The 22,648-nt window shown below is 37.5% G+C and overlaps 1 protein-coding gene across 4 annotated transcripts in view; it reads right to left on the bottom strand.

Annotated features, from left to right (window-relative positions):
* PSEN1 (presenilin 1) overlaps positions 1-22,648 on the bottom strand; it is a 56,221-nt gene that overhangs the window by 6,020 nt on the left and 27,553 nt on the right. For all 4 annotated transcript variants that reach the window (XM_016208157.2, XM_016208158.2, XM_016208155.2 and 1 more), the window contains 6 exons: positions 21,271-21,338; positions 18,526-18,746; positions 13,117-13,215; positions 10,096-10,182; positions 6,716-6,889; positions 991-1,109 (listed from right to left, as the gene is read on the bottom strand). In XM_016208157.2, the coding sequence (XP_016063643.1) occupies positions 991-1,109; positions 6,716-6,889; positions 10,096-10,182; positions 13,117-13,215; positions 18,526-18,746; positions 21,271-21,338 (768 nt within the window). The remainder of the gene's footprint in view (positions 1-990; positions 1,110-6,715; positions 6,890-10,095; positions 10,183-13,116; positions 13,216-18,525; positions 18,747-21,270; positions 21,339-22,648) is intronic.

Here is a 22,648-nt window from a genome sequence, read left to right on the forward strand (position 1 = left end):
TCTACTTAAGTCATAGTTCTGAAAGCTTCAGTGTTCACATTGTGGCTCTATGAGCAAGATCTACACGAGATCATGCATTTTTGTCCACTTTCCTCAACTCATACCTGCTGCACGCTGCACATTGTGCATTAAATACAAAACCACCACCAAACTCAGGGACTAAGTTAGGATCTGCTCACCCCTTTAAAGACACAGCTAATTTCCTACATATCTATGCTGCCTGAAATAGTGCTTCCTAATCAGAGGGACTTATCAGAATTTCCTGGGTATCTTTAAAAATAAGATGCACAATTGAAACAAATTAAGTAAGAATATCTCAGGGTGGGGACACACAGTTTTAAAAGTCCCAAATGGCCCTAGCTGATTTTGCTCAGTGGTTGAGCACCGGCCCAAGGGTGAAGGGGTCCCAGGTTCAATTCTGGCCAAGGGCACATACCTCAGTTGCAGGCTCGATCCCTGGCCCTAGTCAGGGTGTGTGCGAGAGGCAATCAATTGATGTGTCCTCTCATATTGATGTTTCTCTCTCTCTCCCCCTTCTACTCTCTTGGAAAAGCAACAAGAAAGAAAAAATTATAAAAGGTCCCAAGTGATTTTAATGTGTGGCCAGGTGGAGAACTACTCAGCTAAAGTCTAATTATTTGTTTTTAAAACTTTTGCCCTGCCAGCGTGACTCCGTGGCTGAGCATCACCTATGATCCAGGAGATAGTGGTTCGATTCCCAGTCAGGGCACATGCCCAGGTTGTGGGCTCAATCCCCAGCAGGGGGCGTGCAGGAGGCAGCCAATCAATGACTCTCATCATTGATGTTTCTCTTTTCCTCTCCATTCCACTCTCTGAAATCAATAAAGACTTTTTTTTTTAAAAAAAAGTTCCCCAGGTGATTGGAACACTCAGCCCAGCTGGGGTTAAAACGGGACTGCCTTAAAGTGATGGTATAATCAGAGTTTTGAGATGAGGCATTCTGACATGTTTTTATTAGCATATACTTACAATTAATATGGCTACAAAACAGGCTATGGTTGTGTTCCAATCTCCACTGGCTGTTGCGGAAGCTTTACCGACCAGAACACTATAGAAAATGAAATCTCCTAATCCAAGTTTTACTCCCCCTAAAAAGGAAAGATTACAAATATAAAAAGTTTGTCACTCTTTGCTATGATTTCACAATTCAAAAATATCACTGCTCCACTCCACCCTGCACTGATGAGAAGTCAGTAAATGATATCATACAAAATCAGGCTTAAGCTAGGTTGTTGTTTTTTTGGTTTGTTTTTTTTTTCCAATAGGAGTTTCAGATTCTATGTGGCTGACTGGAATCTTAACCACAGATGCTGCTGTTACTTATCAAAAATAATAACAACAATAAATAATAATTGTTATCTATTGAATGCCTAGTTTATACCTGGCACTTGTTCTAATAAATCCTCACAAGAACCCCTATGAGATAATCATCATCCCCCATTTTAAAAACAGCTTTATTGAGGTACAATTTGTTTAATAAAATTCACCTATTTGTGTAAGTAAATGTAGAATTCAATGACTGTAAAAAATTTAGAGTTGTATAACCATTTTCACAATCCCCCACATTTCTAATACCCTAGTAAAATACTTTGTGCCTGCTTAGTTAATACTCACTCCCACCCCAGGCCTTAAGCAACCACTGATCTGTTATCTCTATAAATCTGCCATTTCTAGACATTTCACAGAAATGGACTCATACATTATAAAGTACTTTGTGACTGGCGTCTTTCACTTAATGTTTCTGAGGTTTACCCATGATACTTCATGACTGGAGTTTGTTCCTTTTTCCCGACAAATACTTTTCCATTATGAATATACTATAAGTTTGCGAATCCATTTACCAGTTGACAGCCATTTGGATTGTTTTCAGTTTGGGGCTATTATGAATAGTGCTGCCATGAACATTACCGTACATGCGTATCTTTGTGTGGACAGACTGTTTTCATTTCCACTGAGTAGATCCCCAGAAGTGCAATTGCTAGGTTATATGGTGAGTTTATGTTTAGCTTTTCAAGAAACTGCCAAATTCTTTTTCATACTGACTGTACCAGCTTACATTCCCACCAGCAATGCATGAGGGTTCCAGTTTCCTCACGTGCTCACCAACACCTGGTATTGTTAGTTTTTTTTATTATAGCCAGTCTTATGTTGAGTATCTTTTCATGTGTTTATTAACCATTATACTTCTCCTTTGGTGAAATGTCTATTCAAAGTGTTTCCCTACTTTTTACTGGGTTATCCTCCTATTATTAAGTTATAAGTATTCTTTATATATTCTAAGTACAAGTTCTTTAACAGGACTTGCAATATGATTTGCAGTATTTTCTCAGTCTGTGGCTTCTTTTCCCTTTTTTCATGTTTAAAAAATTTTTTAATTGTGGTAAAATGCACAGGCCAGTGGCATTACACACATTCACACTGTTGTAAAGCTGAAACTCTGTACCCATTAAACAATAATTCCTTTCTCTCTCCCTCCAGCTCTCCGGCAATCATAATTCTACTTTCTCTCTGAGTTGGACTACTCTAGGTACTTCATATAAGTGGAATCATATAGTATTTGTTTTTTGTGCGACTGGGTTATTTTACTTAGCATAATGTCCTCAGTGCTCATCTATGTTATAGCATATCAGAACCTCCTTCCTTTCTTAGGCAGAGTAATATTTTATTGCATGTATATACTACATTTTGTTTATGTATTCGAACTTGGGTTGCTTCCACCTCATGGCTATTGTAAATAATGCTATGAATGTGGGTAACAAACATCTGTCTTAATGGTATATTTTGAAGTATAAAAGTTTTTAATTTTGACAAAGTCCAATCTATCAATTTTTTCTTCTATCAGTGATGTAGTGAAGAACTCTTTGTCCAACAGAAGGTCATGAAATTGTCTCCGTTTGACAGTTCTACCACTTACGCATTTCAGTTTATGATCCATTTTGAGCTGATTTTTTTATTGAGTGCAAGATGGACGAGGCGGTGCAGGGTTTTCGTTCGCTCTTTTGCATGTGGACATACACCTGACCCGGGACCATTTGCTGAAAACATTATAGCCTTTTCTTGTTGAGCTATTTTAGCAACTTTGTAAAAATCACTGGCCATACCTATGAGGGTTTACTTATGGGCTTTCAATTCTGTCCCACTGATTTTTATGCCTGTCCTGATTACAAGGGCCCTAGACTAAATTTTGAAATCAGATCCTATAAGTCCACCAACTTTTTCCTCCTCTTTCAAAATTATTTAGGATATTCTAGAAATTAACAAGCTCATCCCCAAAATTCTACAGAAATGCAAAGGCCCTAGGGTTTCCGTTGTCAAACATTTTTAACCTGGTAAGTTCTTCTCATAAAGATAAACAATCAAGCAAACACTATAGATTCAAAGATAGGCTTTAACTTAAGGTCCAATATTAATCCATAGCTTTACAATTGGCTTTCACTGTTCTAGTTGTTAAACAACCATTTCCTACTGAAGTTTGATCCTGGTCTTAAAGTTCTTTTGCCTGGGTGAGAGAAGCCATTTCCGGAAGACAAGGGCTGAGGAACCTGAGAAGCAGTCTGTTCCACAAGTGGGTGAAAAGGAAGCAGAGTGCTGATTAATAAGATATGACTGAGAAAAAATAGTGTTCTTAAATCATGGAAGCCAGAATAAAGTCTTTCTTAGTGGAAAAGATGAACATCTGACCCATAAAATTCGATACTATGAATTACAGGGCGAGCTAGCCTTCCAGGCTGATGAATACACTCATCATTGCAGGGGTGCAGAAGAGCCCAGTTCTACTACTTAATATTTAAGTACTTGTGTGATCCAAGGCAAGTTGATTAACTTCAATCTTCAAATCCCTCAGTTATAAGATGGGAATTACACAGCTATTTCATAGTGTTGTTACCAGAGATAAAAATAATACAGAAATTGTTCTTGCAACATACTAAGCAAATGATAGCCTAACACATCTGGCCAGACGTGGCTCAGCGGTTAAGCATTGACCTATGATCAAGGAGATCACTGTTCAATTCCCAGTCAGGGCACATGCCTGGGTTGTGGGCTTGATCCCCAGTGGGGGCCTTGCAGGAAGCAGCCGATCAATGACTCTCTCACCATTGATGTTTCTATCTGTCTCTCTCCCTCTCCCTCTCTCTAAAATCAATAAAGATATATTTTTTTAAAAAAGATAGCCTTACAAAGAATTTTGATTCCAAACAGAAAACACTATAAAAAACTAAATTTTTCAGGAAAAAAATGCTACAGAAATGAATTTTTAAAAATAATCCAGGAGAAAAATTTAGCATTTATATGATTAGAAATTTGTGTCTAGAATATATAAAGAACTATTACAACTCAATAATAAAAAAAAGATATTATATAAGCCCTAGCCAGTTTTCTCAGTGGTTAGAGCATTGGCCCGTGGACTGAAGGGTCCTCGGTTCGATTCTGGCCAAGGGCAGGTACCTCAGTTGCAAGCTCGGCCTGGTCAGTCCGGGCACATGTGAGAGGCAACCAATCAATGTGTCTCTCTCGATTGGATGTTTCTCTCTCTCTCTCTTCCACTCTCTCTGAAAGAGGAATGGAAAAAATATCCTCAGGTGAGGATGAAAAAAATTTTTAAAGAAGATATTAAAAATGGGCAAGTGTTTGACTAGACAGTTCTTCAAAGAAAGCATACAAATGACCAACAAGCACACAAAAAGATACTCAACATCATTAGCCATTAGGGAAATGCTAATCAAAACCATAATAAGATACCACTTTATACCCACAAGTATGATTATAATAAAAAAGATAATAACAAGTGGTGGTGAGGATGTGGAAAAACTGGAACATTCATACACTGCTGGTGAGACTGTAAAATAGTATAGTTGCTTTGGAAAACAGCCTGGCAGTTTCTCAAAAGGTTAAACATAGAGTTACCATATGACCCAGCAATTCCATTGCTAGGTAAATACCCAAGAGAAATAAAAATGTATGTCTACACGAAGACATTTACATAAATGTTCATAGCAACAGTATGCATGTAAGCAAAAAACAGAAACAACCCAGATGTTCAGTAACTGAAAAATGGATAATAACTGTGGCATATCCATACAATCGAATTTTATTTGGCTATAAAAAGAAATGAAGTATTTTCCTGCTATTTGCTAATGGTAGTCTAAGCCTTCTATTGTTTTTTGTTTTGTTTTTGTCAACTCTGAAAAATAATTTTAAGTAATTTTGGTATTCCTTTAATATTAAAAGGGGGCATTTGCTGGTCTACCAAACAAGACATAGTAAAGACAATAAATGATGGTGACTATTCACTTTAATTGCAAGATTTCTCTAAATGATCTCTAGCAGTATAATATGTGCCTAGCTTAAATATAATAGCTTAATAATGAATATTTCCTATTATCTTTTAAATAAATATAAACATTAAAAACTGCCTGAAACTTATTCTTTTACCTTTATATTACTAAAATCTCTTCCTCTATTTGAAAAATTAGCAAAATCCATGTCTCTCCTTCCTCGAGGTAATAGAAAAAGAATCTTCATGAGTCAAATTCCCACTCCTGGAAATAACAGGTTAATTTCACTACTCTAGTCAATTTTAAGACTAAGGAGGGAAGTATATTTTGAAATTCTCTAGAAGACCAACTGTCTTCACACTGAATAAAAATGGTTTACATTTCTAATGAAAAACTCTGTTTAGCCCAGCCAAGCATGGCTCAGCCATTGAGGATTGACCTAGGATCCAGGAGATCGTGGTCAAGGCACATGCCCAGGTTTCGGGCTGGATCCCCGGTAGGGGGTGTGCAGGAGGCAGCCAATCAATGACAACTCTCACCACTGATGTTTCTATCTCTCTCTCTCCCTCTCCCTTCCTCTCTCTGAAATCAATAAAGATATAAAAGGTTGTCCAGAAGACATATGTACCTTTTTAGAAATCAATTTCTAGTATAAACAGAGACTTTTCTAAGTAACTGTAAGTCTGGTTTAAAACACTAATGCAGTCAGAGATGACTGTAGTGGTGGATGCTAAGATGATGAAAGAATGTCCATTATTACTTTATATTGCTCCCAGATAAAGAAAATACTATTCTGAAGTTAGGAGGGGCTTGCCAACGAAGGTAATAACAATGTAAAAGGTTGAACCATTCAAATCCATAGGTCTCTGTACAGCAAAGAGTGAAAAATATTAATAAAATATTTGTACACAAGCCTATTGCAGCCATGAAGTCTTATTGGAAAAATAATTTCAAAGAAATCTTTGGTCGCCCAGCAGGGCATGGCTCAATGGTTGAACGTCGACCTAGGATCCAGGCCATTGGGGTTCCATTCCCGGTCAGGGCACATGCCCGGGTTGTGGGCTCAATCAATGACTCTCTCATCACTGATGTTTCCATCTCTCTCTCTCTCCCTCTCCTTTCCTCTCTCTGAAATCAATAAAGGTATATTAAAAAAAAAAGAAAAGAAAAAGAAATCTTTGGCCTTATAAAACAAATGCCAAAGAGCAGGCTGTGAAGGGCTAATTTAAAAAACCTGAGGGGCAAAATTTGACCCACTAACAAATGAGAAAAGCACCAACTATTGGTATTTCCCACAAAAAGCTGTACTGTTATGTAGAATTAGACTGTAACACTCTCAACTCATTTTATTTTGGGATAGTTTGATGCTGCAACATCTAAAGGCATCCATGACTTTTCAACTAGAGAAATGCACATACTTTCCTCTGGGTCCTCACTGGCTAGGATGCTGCTGGAAATTTCCTGTACAGCAGTTCTTGACTCAGTTGTAGAGTGATGAGGTCCCAGGCGATTGTCCCTCTGGGCTTCCCACTCTTCACTGAAGCCACCATCATCACTCTCTGTCACAGGGTCTTGTGACTCACTCCCTGTGCCTTCAAGAGAACGTAGAAATCACAACTGTAATGTTCAGAAAAATGTCTTAACACCTTTAAGGAAATTACACGGAAACAGTAATTACTTGATTGTCATTGTAACTAGGTTAGCTGGCTCTTAAACCACAAGACTTGGGCTATAGCAGGACTTGTTGATTGCTTACCCAATAGCCATTTTTCCCCTTATTTCTGAGGGAAGTCCTGATTTGTTTGGGTTTCCACCTCTCACCTACATGACTCAGGTGGTAAATCCCGATCAATCCAAGCCAAGCATGGCACTCCCATGACTCCTCTTCCCAATGAAAGCTCTAAGGCTGTGGGCTTGGCACTAGTCAATGTGTGACGAGGCAAAGTCTACTGGGAATTTGGGGAAAATCTTTCTCACTCTTTATTAACTGCTCCTTTCTCCCCTTGGATGTTGTCTTATCTGAATATGATGCCTGAAACTGTACTTATTATCTTGTGACCATAAGGAGCAGTGGGCTAAGGACCAAGCCTATATTTAAGGATGGCACAGCAGGAAGACAGAAAGAACCTAGGCCTTTGATAACACCAATAAGCCACAAAATTAACCAACCCTATAAATGTCTCAGGATTCTGGTCATGTGAGAGAACACATGTCTTTGTTTAAAGCCAATGAGTTGTTTTTTCTGATGTTTGCAGCTGAAAGCTTCCTAACTCAGCACTGGTTTTAGTGAATAAGTTATAAAAGCAGACCACTACTGGGGGGGGGGAGGGAATTGCATTTTTTTATGAGCTAGTCATTTTATCATAATGACTGTCAGTCTGCCTGAAAATTGTGAGCATAACATGATAGACTTGAGAACCTTCCACACATCAAAAATAATTATAATACATTAAGTGAAGTTGATAATACTTTTCCCCCTTTTTTTTAATAAACGTGACATATGTCCATAGCAGAGGTAGATTTACCATGAATAAATGAAGTTTGCACACTTCAGGCCTCTCCCTTGCATAGGTTTTTTTTCTGGGAGGGGCACTTGCAATTTTGTATTTGTAATTTGTATTCTTTTTCTTAACCAGGTCTCCTCTTCCCTGGTTTGGAGTTTATAAAATCATATAAGCATAAGGTTTATAAATAAAAACAGCAGTCCCTGCTCTGCCCCTTCCCTCCTCACTCCTACTTTCAACCCCTTCAGCTGTTTCTTTTGGTAATGACCTTCATAATTAATTATAAATAGCATGCTCACAGTGCTATATCTTGATGTTTTTATTTTATGTGAAAACTTAGTCACTTCCTACAGGAAAATGAAACATAGCTCCCATATTCATGCACACATGTAAATTTAACTCTCCCCATATTCTCAATATGTCATAATTTTATGTTCAGTTTTTATACTATCATAATGCAAATAGTATTCACAACTAAACTACTTTGCTACAACCAGAATATACTCTAATTACACTTGCTTCTTTCGTATGACTTTTTGTTTCCCCTGGAAAACTAGTTCATTTTTCCCCTTGACTAATTTTCTATGTATTATAACTAATTCATCCCCAAAGTCTTAACAGAGTTCATAGTCAGGTAACCTCCCAGTTCCTGTTATTTTTTTCCCTTGTACAGACAATCCCTCTTGGAGTTCTATGCCCTTTTGTTCCAATCTAATTTCTAGTTCCTCTAGAGGTTTTCAACTAAAGGGCAGCACCTCCCTTCCAGGGGGTGTTTGGAAATAACTATGCTGAAGGAGTTTTTGGTTACTGTAATACCTACAAGCCACTATTAGCATTTAGTGGGTGAGGGCCAGGAATGTTAAATATCCTGCAATGTGAGACATCTCATACAATGAGGAACTGCCCCACCCAAAATACCAACAGTACTTCCACTGAGGGACTCTACAGCTTATCCAGCTCCTTTCACTTCAAGGACCTTGCCCAGGTTGTTTCCATTTCTAAAAAGCTCTTCTATTCTTCAGCTGGCCATCTGTTATCACTTCCTCAGTGAAGCCTTCCTTGACTTTCCAAAATAAATGAAATTCCTCTACTATAAACTTTCACAGCAACTTACACTTCTCCTTTATAGGACTTATCACAACTGTATGAATTATGTGTTGGATGTTTGTGTCTCCCCAAATAGGCTATAAGCTCCATAGGGATGGGATATCTCATTCAGTGCTATATCCCTGGTGCCTAGCAAAATATCAGGCACACAGGTGCTCAATCAACATTTGTCAAAAGAATAAAATCTTGAAGTGCCAAATACACACTCACACTAACATATATATAAACATATATATTCACAACCAATCTTTTAATTTTCTTTAGCTTAACACAGGTTACCACAATAACCCAACTTGTAGCAATTTCTTCCGATAGATTTCCTACTTCTCTACTAGGTCTACTGCTAAGTACAATGTTATCTTGTTCTATCGGCTTGCTCACTGCAGAATGAGCCCGATGTCTTTCGGTCCCAAATAGGAATTCTCAGTTGAAAGTGTCCTCCTCAGTTACCTAAAAGCTGAAACAACAGCAGTTTTCTTGGCTCTATAAAACCTAAACTCTTCCTTGTTTGACAAACAGCAACTCAATCAAGGCCCTTTTCACTTCTCTCACCAACCTTTATTCTGCCTGTTTTTTCAGCTTCCTCATAAGGTTAGCCCTTTGCTTTTCTTTAAAAAAAAAAAAAAGTTTCCTTTCTTCTTGACTATTGATATTGTTTCATTATTCAACTCTTTAATAATAACTCCTCACTTATGTTCCCCTTAGCATCTTCTGCAGTATCCACACGTCGGCCTTTCAATCTCCCCTCCTAGGGCATCATCATGATCCTCCAGAAAGTCATGTCCACCCGGGATATTTTATCTTCTCAGTATAAACATTATCACAACTAAAATAAATTTTTAAGTTACTCTGGCCATGTCAGACATGAGATTTGCATTTTTAACATGCTTGGAGAGCTTACTTTTTAAAAAAAAATCAGCCTCAGCTTGAAGCTTCCCACACTGGTACTAATGGTATTCGATGGCAGAAGTTCTTAACCTAGGGTGCTGTGGCTCTACTGCTGGGTTTGGAGCATCTGAACTCCTTAGTATTTATCTGTATTTACTGGGTATTACCACAGCGTTCAGGAGACTCTCAAAGCAATCTATGACCAAAGAGGTTAAAATCACCTCTTTATAACTCATTGTTAGCATATAAGATGACGACGACCCTAAAACCCAGGAAATTACCAAATAAAAGTCACCTACTTTGTGCATTATAATTGGAGTTTTTGGATACCTTCCTTTGGGCTTCTGGGTCTCCTTTGGCCATATTCACTAACCACACCATTGTTGCTGTTGAGAAAGAAGACAAAAGTCCAGGTAAGCACTGGGAACACAGAGGGAAACTGCATGAATAGACAGAGGCCACTGGTTCTCTACACAAATCACCAATCTTCTTCATGTCCCCTTAAGAATCCTTAACAATGGGGGGAAAGGGGACATCTGTAACACTTTCAACAATAAAGATGAATTAAAAAAACAAAACTACAAAAGGTTCTCTTTGATTTTGGCATATAAAAAATTCTGAAACTGAATGTTTACTGTAGCTTTAAAACTGCAGCTGCTATTGTAAAACTTCATCATCAGTTACAGTCCCTGAAAAGTAACCAAAAGGAAAACTGTTTAGGCCAGCAAGATCCACTGAGACAACAGCTGGACTAGTTGAATATCCTAAAATAGTGTGATTCACAGATAAAAATTACTTCTTGGAACAAAATTAGAGGACAAACTAGGGTTCACAAGAGTATCAGATGTTTATTATAATTCTAAAAATGCATGGAATAAGTTTCCTTCATATTAGGTCTCATTTCTGGGGTTTTCAATAAGGCTAACCTGTGTTACATATAGAGAATAGGAAAAAAAGGTTAAAAGCAATAAACATAAAGGGGAGAGTCAATGGGCCTCTTCTGTGTCCCTTCCATACACATATACATCTAGATATACACACATATCTCTGTCGTGTTTTAGTTAAACACAATATGAATATTTTTAAATGGTGCTTCTCACATATTGCAGTGGAATTAAGAATGGTATAGATCCTACTGGAGGGAACTGGGTAACATATAACAAAACTACATATGCCTTAACCCTTCAACCCAGGAATACTACTTTTGGGAATTTATCCTGAAACTGCATCAACAATAATATAAAATTATATATAAACATGTTCTATACAGGACTATAGCAGGAACCAATTGCCCAACCTGGTCACAGTAAGCAATTTTAAACAAAATACTTGGTATCTATGTCTCTCTGGCTTTTTAAAACTGATTTTATTATTATACCCATGTTCCTAATACTTTAGGCTTCTTGAGTAACTTATGAAAGAAATACACAAGAAAAAGGCTGAAAATTCTATAACAGGCATAGTTACTTATTCATGGCTTTATTATTTTGAGGTCAAACAAGTTACATTACACAATAACACAACTAACTGATGAAAGTCAACATAAGCCAGGCAGGCAATACACTGTTCAGCTACATCCAAACCCAAATAAGAGAAACAGAAGGGCAACCATCACATACAAAATTTATAGATTTCTGTAGTCTTCTTGGCAACAAAGTCAGCAAAGGTATTTATTTGATTTTCTTTTTTATGCAAGTATGAAAAAATATTGCCATCAACTCTTTTGTTTTAACATTTAATATTACTACAGAAACCAAGGGTCAACAGACTCTTTCTGTAAAGGGCTGAACAGTAAACATTTCAGGCTTGCGGTTCACATCTAGTCTCTGTCACATACTCTTTATTCTTATTTTTTAACCTTCTGCTCAAGAACCTTTTATGATTCTCGAGTGATCATGAAAAGCATAGAGAGCTAAACCAGTCACTCAAAGCTACCGTTGATCTTTCCCTAATCTGCTTTTCCAAACGCTCTCTAGTACTCTCCTCATTTTGTACTCCATGTTATAGTCAAATTGAACACTTTAAATTTGATAAAGAGGCCCCACTCTTATACCTCCAAGCCATTCTTTGTGACAAGCCCACTTTCGGAATTGGTTTCCATTTGTGCTTGCTGCAATACTAACTCCTTAAAAGGCTCAATCCAGCCCTGGCCAGTGTTGACCAATGGTTAGAGCGTCAGCCCTTGCCCCAAAGAATCGTGGGTTCGATTCCCGCTCACGAGCATGTACCTGGGTTGTAGGTTCTATGCCCGGCCCTGGTTGGGGTGCATTCGGAAGACAACTGATCGATGTGTCTCACTCACATTGATGTTTCTCTCTCTCTCCCCCCTCTCTCCCTCCCTTCTACTCTCTCTAAAAATCAATGGAAAAATATCCTCAGGTGAGGATTAACAAAAATAACTAAAAAGATTCAATCCAAATGCTGTTTCTTCCAGGAAGTCTTCATGAGTCCCCAGCCAGATTTTCCCTCTTTTGAACTCTCTTTACAGTTTGACTGTGCCTCTTCTGACTCTGATAACATTCTGCCCTGGATGTTGCTTATTTGTATACTTGTCTTATCTCACCTCTAAATTGTAAGCGAATGAGCTTTGACGGAAGGCAAAGTATCTTAATCATCTTTATGTCCTCCACAGTGCTCTACGGGAGAAGATCAGGTCAATGCCCAAAAAGCATTTACTGAATGATTCGGAAGAGTATGACTCTAAAACCAAAATAAGGCAAACATGTTCTAAAGGAACAGTACAATTCTTTCATAAACTCTGGCAAGAGTCACCTGCAATACATGTATATAACAAATGCTCAATAACCCTTGACTAAAAAGATTTTAAGTGAGAATACTGGCTCCCCAATCTCTAAATATTTCTTCTTTCTTGCGCTGACTGGTGTGGCTCAGTTGGCTGAGCGTCATCCCATGCACCAAAAGGTCCCCAGTTCAATTCCCAATCAGGGCACATGCCCAGGTTGTGGGTTTGTTCCCTAGTTGGGGTGCGTGCAGAAGGCAGCCGATGAATGTTTCTCTCTCACATTGATGTTTCTCTCTCTCTCCTGCTCCCTCTCTCTCCCTTCCTCTCTAAAATCAATAAAAACATATTTTAAAAAATTTTTGTTTAAACTTTTCTTTTATCTCTACACATACTGAAAACTCTCTTGAGCCAATGTTAGGTAGAAGACAATAATCTGTAGAGCTCTTCAGGAGTTCCATTAAAATGTTATGTGTTTAGGATGAGACAAAGTACCATGATAATGACCACAGTTACATATGTCTCAGTTCCTATAAATTCTAAGCAGCTTACTAATTTAACACCATTCCGAAATACTTACAGGAGTAAATGAGAGCTGGAAAGAGAGTTTCATTTCTCTCCTGAGCTGTTTCAACCAGCATACGAAGTGGGCCTTTTGGACACAAAACAGCCACTAAATCTAGAAAGAGAAAAATAGAAAAGACATCTGAAAAAATGTATTGGCTAAACTTGTAAATGGGTGTGTTAGAAATTAACCAATGGAAAAGATTTAATTTTTTTTTAACCAAAAAGATGTTAAATGACCCTGGCCTGTGTGTCTCAGTTTGTTGGGAGTCATCCCGTGCACTGAAAGGTTGCTGGTTTGATTTCTGGTCAGGGCATTGCCCAAGTTGAGGGCTCAATCCTGATAGGGGGCGTGCAGGAGGCAGCCACTGGATGTTATGCTCTCACACTGATGTTTCTCTCTCCCTCTCATAAACTTTTTTTTTTTAAAAAGATGTTGAATGAATATGAAATAAATAGCAGGTAAACTGATGAAGGTGGGGGCAACCTAAAAAAAAATACACAAAACCATACAGAAGATTTGTGCAAATTTCATTTTGATTTTGACTGCTATTTGGTTAGTTTACAAAGTATCATCATTGGGTTATAGGAATAAGTCTTCCCAGTTTGAAGAAAAGAGACAGAGATAATGACAAAACAGAACTACTCTAGAGCAGCTGTCAATTTCCAATAAGCAGAAACAGGGCCAAGCCATTTCCAAACAAACCATACCTATGAGCCACAAACAGAAACTTTATTCTAAGAGAAATTTAATAGAGGACATTTGACTGAACTTTTCAAAATATGAAGAGCAGAGAAGAGATTCACCTCCTCTCCTTTTAAAAAATAGTATATGTACTACTTAGGGGTACTTGAAATAAGAGGGCAGTAAATTTAAACCAAAAAAAAATAACTAATAAACCTTTCTATGAGAGAGTTTAGCATTTCTTTAGTTCTCCTGTCAAAAGCACTTCGTAAATATTTAGGGCTTAGAACATACATTTTCACAAAAACAGCAACTCAGAAAGAAAGCAATATGCCTAAATTATTCTTGATTCTATCACCATCTCTTTCCATCAACTGCAATTTTTCTTACATTTTCTGTCATGAAAATTCAGAATACAGAAATATAGAAAATAATTTCAAACATTTAAAAACATAAAACAGGTAGAACTACATTTGTAAAGGAAGACTTGACAGCTTATGTTGACATTACGATCATTCAGATGCATTTAAGTAAAACACCTCACACCTGCAAGTGGTCATGTCTTCTTGTATACTACTACTACTACTACTACTATAATAAAACACACACACACACACACACACACACACACACACACAGAGCAACTGCTCCTCTCACTGCTTCCACTTCAATTTTTTTTGCGTAAGAAAAGGGAAATTTGCTGAGCTCCTAAATAATGAGATTTTCAACCTGTTTGAAGCTGCCATGTCCTGTAACTATCTTGGTTTTATGACACATACCCCCTTATAGAACTGCTAAATAATAAACTCCCTTATTTTCAGAGCAATTGAAGTGAATTAAAATTGATTTTGTTTAGAATAATCTTTGTGACAAATTAAAGTATACTGAGACCTTGTGAAAATAAAGTTGAGAATCATTACTCTAAGTAATTTTCAACTGGTGTGCCAGAATTTTTAAAACATGCAACACCTGACTACTTAGTCAGGGGTACTGACCTCTTTTCTCTTCGATTGTCAAATGAAAAAATGATGACAACCAACACAACAAAAGCCATCTGGTGTGAATGAATCAAAATTATACCTTTTTTGTCAAATTGCCAAAAAATACATTTTTTGGTGTTCCCCAGAATTTTAGTAATTAGTTATGTGTGCCACCATGAGATGAAAAGGTTGAAAATCGCTGCTCTAAATATTAGATACAAAAGTCTCATATTTTAAAGGAACTCAAAGCTCTGTAGAGGTAATTATTTATATTATGTTTGAAGGAAATAGAAGGTTGGTGGGAGAAACAGTGTAATGTAGTAGAAAGAATGCTGAACTTGGGATTCCGACTCTACATCAAACAGTGTAAGCCTGGGCAAATACTTTACCTCTACAAACTTTAGGTTTCTTAGCAGTAAAACAAGGGTAACTGCCTTGCTTACTACATAGGATTATACAGTAAAAAAATAATAGCTAATATTTACTGACAGATATTGTTCTAAGTGTACAATATATATTGTTTAATTTAATCTTCATAATAACTAAGATTTAGGGGTTGAGTAATGTGGCTGTGGTCGCAGAGACAGTAAGTGACAGAGTAGAAGAGTCAGGCAATCTGTCTCCAGAACTATCATTTTTTTTTTTTTAAATATACATATCAAAAATGGAATCAGACTCTTTATTACTCTTTATTACCATTCACCCGATTATGGAAATACGCCACGTTTCATTTAACTAAATTTTACCTTGCTCTATATGTCATATTGGTGCCCTATGCGCCTTGCAGCCTGAGACTGGTAAGGATGGTGAAAGTTCCACAGAACACCTTGTTAAGAGGCCAGCACTTATATTTTCAGAAGTCAAATGGTCACTATTATGCTAGAATTCCAAAGTGGATAAAGTAAGACCTGTATTGTGGCTTTACTATGTAGAGAGACGTGTGCAACGTTGATTTATATTTTGGGTATTTGCGAGGCAAGAGGTTCCCATAGTTATATCCTTCCAAGAGGAAAACCTTGGATAAGCAATTGCTGTTGCTACCACCAGCAGAACCACACGGCCAGACCACTGGCAATGACCCAAGAATCTGTAACAATAGACAGGTGGAGCCAATTGTTGGCCAGGGTAAGATGACTGCCTAAAGTTCAGCTAATTTTGCTGACCCTTGGATCTCATTCTTTTTATTTTTTTATTGATTTTAGAGAGGAAGGGAGGGAGAAAGGAGGGGGAAGGAGGAGAGCGGAAGGGGGGGGGCATCGATTTGTTGTTCCACTTATTTATGCATTCATTGATTGATTCTTATATGTGCTCTGACTGGGGATCAAACCTGCAACCCTAGCATACTGGGATGATGTTCTAACCAACTGAGCTACCTGGCCAGGGTCTGGATCCCGTTCTTTGATCACGGATGCCTGGATTAAGGAATGAAAAGCAGCAGCTCTCTAGTAAGCTCCATCATATGTAGTGCTGATACTGTCCATAAAGGGCTCAAACTTCCATTGCTGTTCACTCACTTCATCCCAAAGAGCTCCCAAGGTAGCCAGGCGTCTGAGGACAGAAAAAGCCACCCTCTCCTGTTGGTGGGATGCTCTAGAGGGCTCAGATTTAGTTCTGTAGGTAACATTTTGGTCTTAGCAAGGAGGCCCTGGTGGCTAAGCTGCGCTTGTAGAATGCTGCCTCCATGATAGGAAGAATATGGAATAGAAGGATATGGAGCTTCACATATCCTAAAGATATGTGAGAACCTGTCCAGGAGAGCTATATGCAGTTAGAAACTGCCATTCTAATGCATGGAGCGTGGAACTGGGAAGGACAGTTTCTCACACCAGAAATCCATGATCATCATGGGTGGTCCAGAGGTTTCAGGAAGTATGAGGAGGTTACTAAAGCCTCTACAGTGACTGATTCTCTGGGGGAAGAGAGAGGGGACACTAATGGGAGTGACTGTTATATTACAATTTGGATACTAGAACCCTTTGTTGTAGGGGGCCCCAATTGTCGAGGTGGGCCAATTTGTGAGTAATAGTATAAATTAGCTTACATAAAATTTATAAATGAAGAATATGTTGCCTACAGATCCCCCAAAAGGCCTAAAAGATACTGAGGCTTGTTTTAACATTGTGGGTGGAGAGATAGTCAACTGCTATTTCTTGAAAGTGTCAGAGATGCAGAAGCCCTCAGTTTACCAAATAATTTTCAGAAATGTCACTGTGGTGGCAGGATCTTGTACTGTGTACAGGGAAATGCCCATCTGTCTTTTTTGAGCTCCTTCATGAATACTTGCATGGTTTCAATAAGATTGTCAAATGAATCTCTTCAGAGGATCACATCATCAGTGTGATGTTATTTCTGTGCTCCTGGAGAAAGTTGGACATGGTTAAGATGTAGCCTGCAAAGATTGTGTGCAATGCTAGGACTGTTGAAGTACCCCATGAGTAGCTAGGTAAAGATATAATGTGTCCCTCTGAAGGTGAGGCAAACTGTGGTTGTTGAAAAAAGCACTGAAAGGACATATTAGCAAAATCTCTGACTACAAAGTATTTACCAGTTGCTGACTGGATGGAGTCCAGCACTGGCATTTTTAATCATAGCTATGGAGTAATTGATGTGGACTTTGCAAATCATCAAGTACTATTATATAACCTGAAGTCAGGCATCAAGGGTATTTGACTTTAGTTCTATATGGGAACGGAACCAATCCAATTCTATTTCCCTAGACTTTTTCTTCATCAATCAAGTGGGGATGATGAGGTTTCCTATTATAGGTCCCCTGACATTTTAATAGGAATTGTACAGGAATAAAAGAGCACTGCCTAGTTATAATATAGAGACCATATTGACCTCTGAAAATGGATCTCTTTTTCGCTTTCATGCAGGGCAACAGCCAGAGTACATACCTGTACAGCCGCCTTGGTTACTCATGGCTAGGCCACATTTTGACTATTCAGTACCCATGTAACACTGGTTGCTAATGAATCTGAATCTCATACTGCCCAAATAAATTTTATTTTTAAAAGAATAATTCTGCCTGGCCGGGCGTGGCTCAGCGGTGGAGCGTCGACCTGGGATCCAGGCGATCAGGGTTCAATTCCCGGTCAGGGCACATGCCCGGTTGTGGGCTTGATCAATGACTCTCTCAATCATTGATGTTTCTGTCTCTCTCTCTCCCTCTCCTTTCCTCTCTCTGAAATCAATAAAGATATATTTAAATAAATAAATAAAATCATCTTAGAGTGAATCTTTAAAAAAAAAAAAAAAGAATTCTACCCAAGTTGCCTTATAAAAAGTTGGTAATCTAATTTTGATTTTAAAAATTAAATGAGCATTTTATGTGTGTTAAGCACTCTGTTAGTGCTTTTCAACACATATTCTGAACTCTTACAACTCTGGGAAGCATTGTTCCTTTTCTAAATGAGGAAACTGAAGCTCAAATAGCCTAAGTCCCTTTCCAAAGGTCATAAAGGCTATCAGTGGTAGAGACAGGATTTGAATCTAAGTCTTCTGACCAGAAGTCTGTGGATCCTTCCACTAATCTATCACTGAGTTAAACTAAAGGCAGTAATGAAACATTTTTTTAAGAACTTAGCTTCAAAAAAATTAAAATCTTTCTATGAGAAATACCATAGCTAATTAATTATTTAATGAAAAGCTATAGGATATAACTATTATCATTTTCATAAATCAAGATAACTGGAAGAGGAAGGAAAATATACCAGTGAGGTATCTCTGTGATAAACAAAATGTCAATCTTGGGTTTTACCATATACTGAAATCACAGCCAAGATGAGCCACGCAGTCCATTCTGGGAGGTACTTGATAAATACCAAGGCCATGAGGGCACTGATCATAATGAGATATGCCTGCTGGAGTCGCAGTGGACCTTTCCAGTGAATGGCAATCATTCCCACCACACCAAAATTCCAGATCAGGAGTGCAATAGTAATGTAGTCCACAGCAACATTATAGGTTTTAAACACTTCCCTAAAAAAGATTAAACAGAGATATAAAAAGATTTGTGTACAATAATTTTCATCAAAACGATGTTTAGAACTATGGTTCCCAAGCATTAGATATTCATAGCCCAGCTTCATATTTTTACCATATCTTATAACAACTGTGCTATTATTTAACACTTTCCTTTAAATTAATTCACTTTTTTCCTCAAGTTATTTTCACAGATAACTGTATCATTCATATAAACAGGAAACCAGTAGCATAGACCATAGCTATAAAAATATATACAAAAACTAAAAAAGGCCATATACCACCTAAAATAGCACTCTATACCTTTGGGAAACCCTCGTTTAAAATATCTGAAATTGGATATTAAACATGTACAATAAATTTTATAGGAGGATATATGATGTTATTTTCATAAAATGAAATTTAGTGCAGCCATTAAAAAGCATATATATAGCCCAACATATATATAGCCCAGTATATATGTAGCTCAGTGGTTGAGCATTGACCTATGATCCAGGAGATCACAGTTCGATTCCCAGTCAGTGCACATGCCCAGGTTGCTAGTTAGATCCCCGGTGGGAGGCGTGCAGGAGGCAGCCGATCAGTGACTCTCTCATCATTGATGTTTCTATCTCTCTCTCTCCCTCTCCCTTTCTCCCTCTCAAATCAATAGACATCTTTTTTAAAAAGGATATATATATATGTGTGTGTGTGCGTGTATATATATATACACACCCACACGAACACACACATATATATATAATACACACATGCAAGCATGGAATATAGACATGACACAGCTGTCTGGAAAATAAATGATCTCATTTATGAAATAGTGTGTGAGCAGGGAGAGCAATATATCGATATATAACTCCTGAAAGGATGCAGGACTTATCTTTAGATGCAAGAGTGTGGTCATTTTTTTACTACTTTTCTCTTTGTAATCTTGTGAAATATTTCTTTTTTTTATTTTTATTGATTTTAGAGAGTGAGACAGGTAGAGAGAGAGAACCATTGATTTGCTGTTCCACTTATTTATGCATTCATTGGTTGATTCTTGTATGTGCCCTGACTGGGGATAGAACCCACAACCTTTTCCTAGTGTAAGGGACAATGCTCCAACAAAATGAGCTACCTGGCCATGGAAAGTTATGTATTAGTTTTATTGCTTCTGTTCCTAATTTAAGAGCTAGTCCAATGATTTACAAACTTTGTCACTGGGGCTGAGAAACGCCAGGCTGGCAAATCTCCGAGCCTCTCTATTCTCTTCCACAGAGTAGTTCTACTTTTTTCTATTTTTTTTTTTTTTTACAATGGAAGGATTTTTATTTATTCATTCTTTTATTTATTTATTTATTTATTTATTTATTTATTTATTTACTTACTTATTTTAATCCTCACCTGAGGATATTTTTTCCATTGCTTTTCAGAGGGAGTGGAAGGTAGAGAGAGAGAGAGAGAGAAACATCTATGTGAGAGAGACACATCAATCGGTTGCTTCCCACACACATCCCAACCGGGGTCAGGGATGGAGCCTGCAACCTAGGTACATGCCCTTGACCAGAATCAAACCCAGGACCCTTCAGTCCACAGGCTGATGCTCTAGTCACTGAGCCAAACTGGCTAGGGCTACGTTTTTCTATTTTACATGTGAAATTTTCAAATAAGATTTCATTTGAAAGAAAAAAAAAGACCTACTGATAAGACAACAGAAAAATTTGAAAATCAATTACCTCATGCATATAGTTTCTTGAAATCCTTTCTTAACATTCTGATTTATAGGTTTCTACTAGAAAAATATAAAAAATTCTTTACTAAAAGACTTAAATAAATTCTTCATTGAAAAAGACTTAAAACTGATTATAGTCTTGAGTTCTTTCAGTTCTACTTACTATTTTTTTAATATATCTCTATTGATTTCAGAGAGAGGAAGGGAGATAGAAAGATAGAAACATCAATGATGAGAGAGTCGTACTGATCGGCTGTCTCCTACACGCCCCCAACTGGGGATCGAGCCTGCACCCCCACGTGTGCCCTGACCAGGAAATGAACTGCGATCTCCTGGATCCTTGGTCAGTGCTCAACCGCTGAGCCAGGCCCAGCTGGGCTTATTATTTTTTAATCCTCACCTGAGGATATTTCTTCCATTGCTTTTCAGAGAGAGTAGAAGGAGGAGAAAGAGAGAAACATCAATATGAGACACATCAACTGGTTGCCTCCCACACAGGCCAATTGAGCCTGCAACTGAGGTACATTCCTGTGGTCAGAACCAAACCCAGGACCCTTCCGTCCTCTGGCCAACGCTCTAACGACAGAGCCAAACCGGCTAGGGCCAGTTCTATTTATTATAAGCAAGAATCAATAAAAGCATATCCCTATTTGTAAAAGTAACTTGTCTTATATATACCAAATATGATCTACATATGGAAACAATTATAATTTAATAGTAATTCATCAGTAAAGGACATGGCTAAGTCAAAGTTAGAAACCCCTAACAGACCCCTTAATTTCTGAAAAGCAGACCAAATATTTCACCACTTACCCCAAATAAATGAATGAGAAAAAGAACAGCAACAACAGAGATGAAATAATAAGCCAGGCATGGATGACCTAGAAAAGAATTTCAATATAAATAACAGATCCCATGACCCTAAAACATTGCAAATTTCTTACTTCAAACATAGTATATTATTTCTGTATATGTTATTCTTTTCAAATGACTGAACACATATGGCTTTGGGTTCAGTGCATTCTTATATAGAACTCTTTTGGGCTAAACAACTCATAACAGTAAAGAGAAATTTCAGCAAGACATATATAGACTTTCGTTCCTTTAGAAATAGGTGAAATTTTAAAAAGAATGAATTCTAAAATGCCAAATTATCAAGAGAGTTAACAGTTGACATTTAAACTTTAAAACAGCAATATTTTCAGTGGAGGAATTTTGTAGTATTCCAGAAATAAACAATAAATTGAATAAAATAAATAAAATTGATGAATAAAATTCAATAAAATTGAAAATCAGATACTCAGCTGACTTTTGCACGCATACATTAACTGTACAGAGAAAATAGGCTTTCTAAACTACATAACCATTTGACAAAAGAATATGCAGAATCTGAAGTTTCAGTAAGTACTGCAATCTTTCTACATTTATTTCACATTACAAACGTATCACTATTACGAATTCTTTGAAAAACTTAGCAGTCCATCACTATTATGCAGAATTCAGGGTACTATATGAATCTTAGTTAATGTGAGAAATAGAATCAGAATTTGATTTTTATAATCTATTACACAAGATGAACATGAAAGTATCAGAGAGATCACAGAAAGGAAGCAGCTCAGAAAAGCAACCTCTTAAAGCTGTTGTGGACTTGTGGGCACATCCCCAAGATGTGCAGGTAGGGATAGGACCCTAAACACACTCCCAATAAAATGTGAATAAAAGTAGTACATAATCCAGATCAAAGTCACAAAGTGAGTCCAATAAATCAGAGAAATGAAACTGGCAGGTAAACACTTACATGTAGACAATATACATATGTGGTGAGAAAGGATCAAGAAAAGTATTTCAGACGTGAGCACATTTAAACAGTGGGGGGAGGAAACTGCCCATGTGGGTTTACTTCATTTGCTCTTTGGTTTTCAGAGGGTTGATGACTACCTGGCACCACCACACCCACATTTCCTCTCCAGTCTTCCCCATACGCTAATGTCAGAGTGCACATGGTCATCACTTAGCTTAACACTTCCACCCACTCAAACATTCAACAAGCAAGGTTAAACTGTATAATTTTAGAGTGTATTAACACTGAAATGGTATTCAATGTTAAAAGTAATCTACTAAATGCAAATTAAGACATTTTGTTTTGCCTATAAAAATTAGTGAAGATTTTTTTTAAAAATTCAATAATGGT

Source organism: Miniopterus natalensis, chromosome 1 (assembly GCF_054644295.1).
Source record: "Miniopterus natalensis isolate mMinNat1 chromosome 1, mMinNat1.hap1, whole genome shotgun sequence".
Taxonomy (NCBI): Eukaryota; Metazoa; Chordata; class Mammalia; order Chiroptera; family Miniopteridae; genus Miniopterus; species Miniopterus natalensis.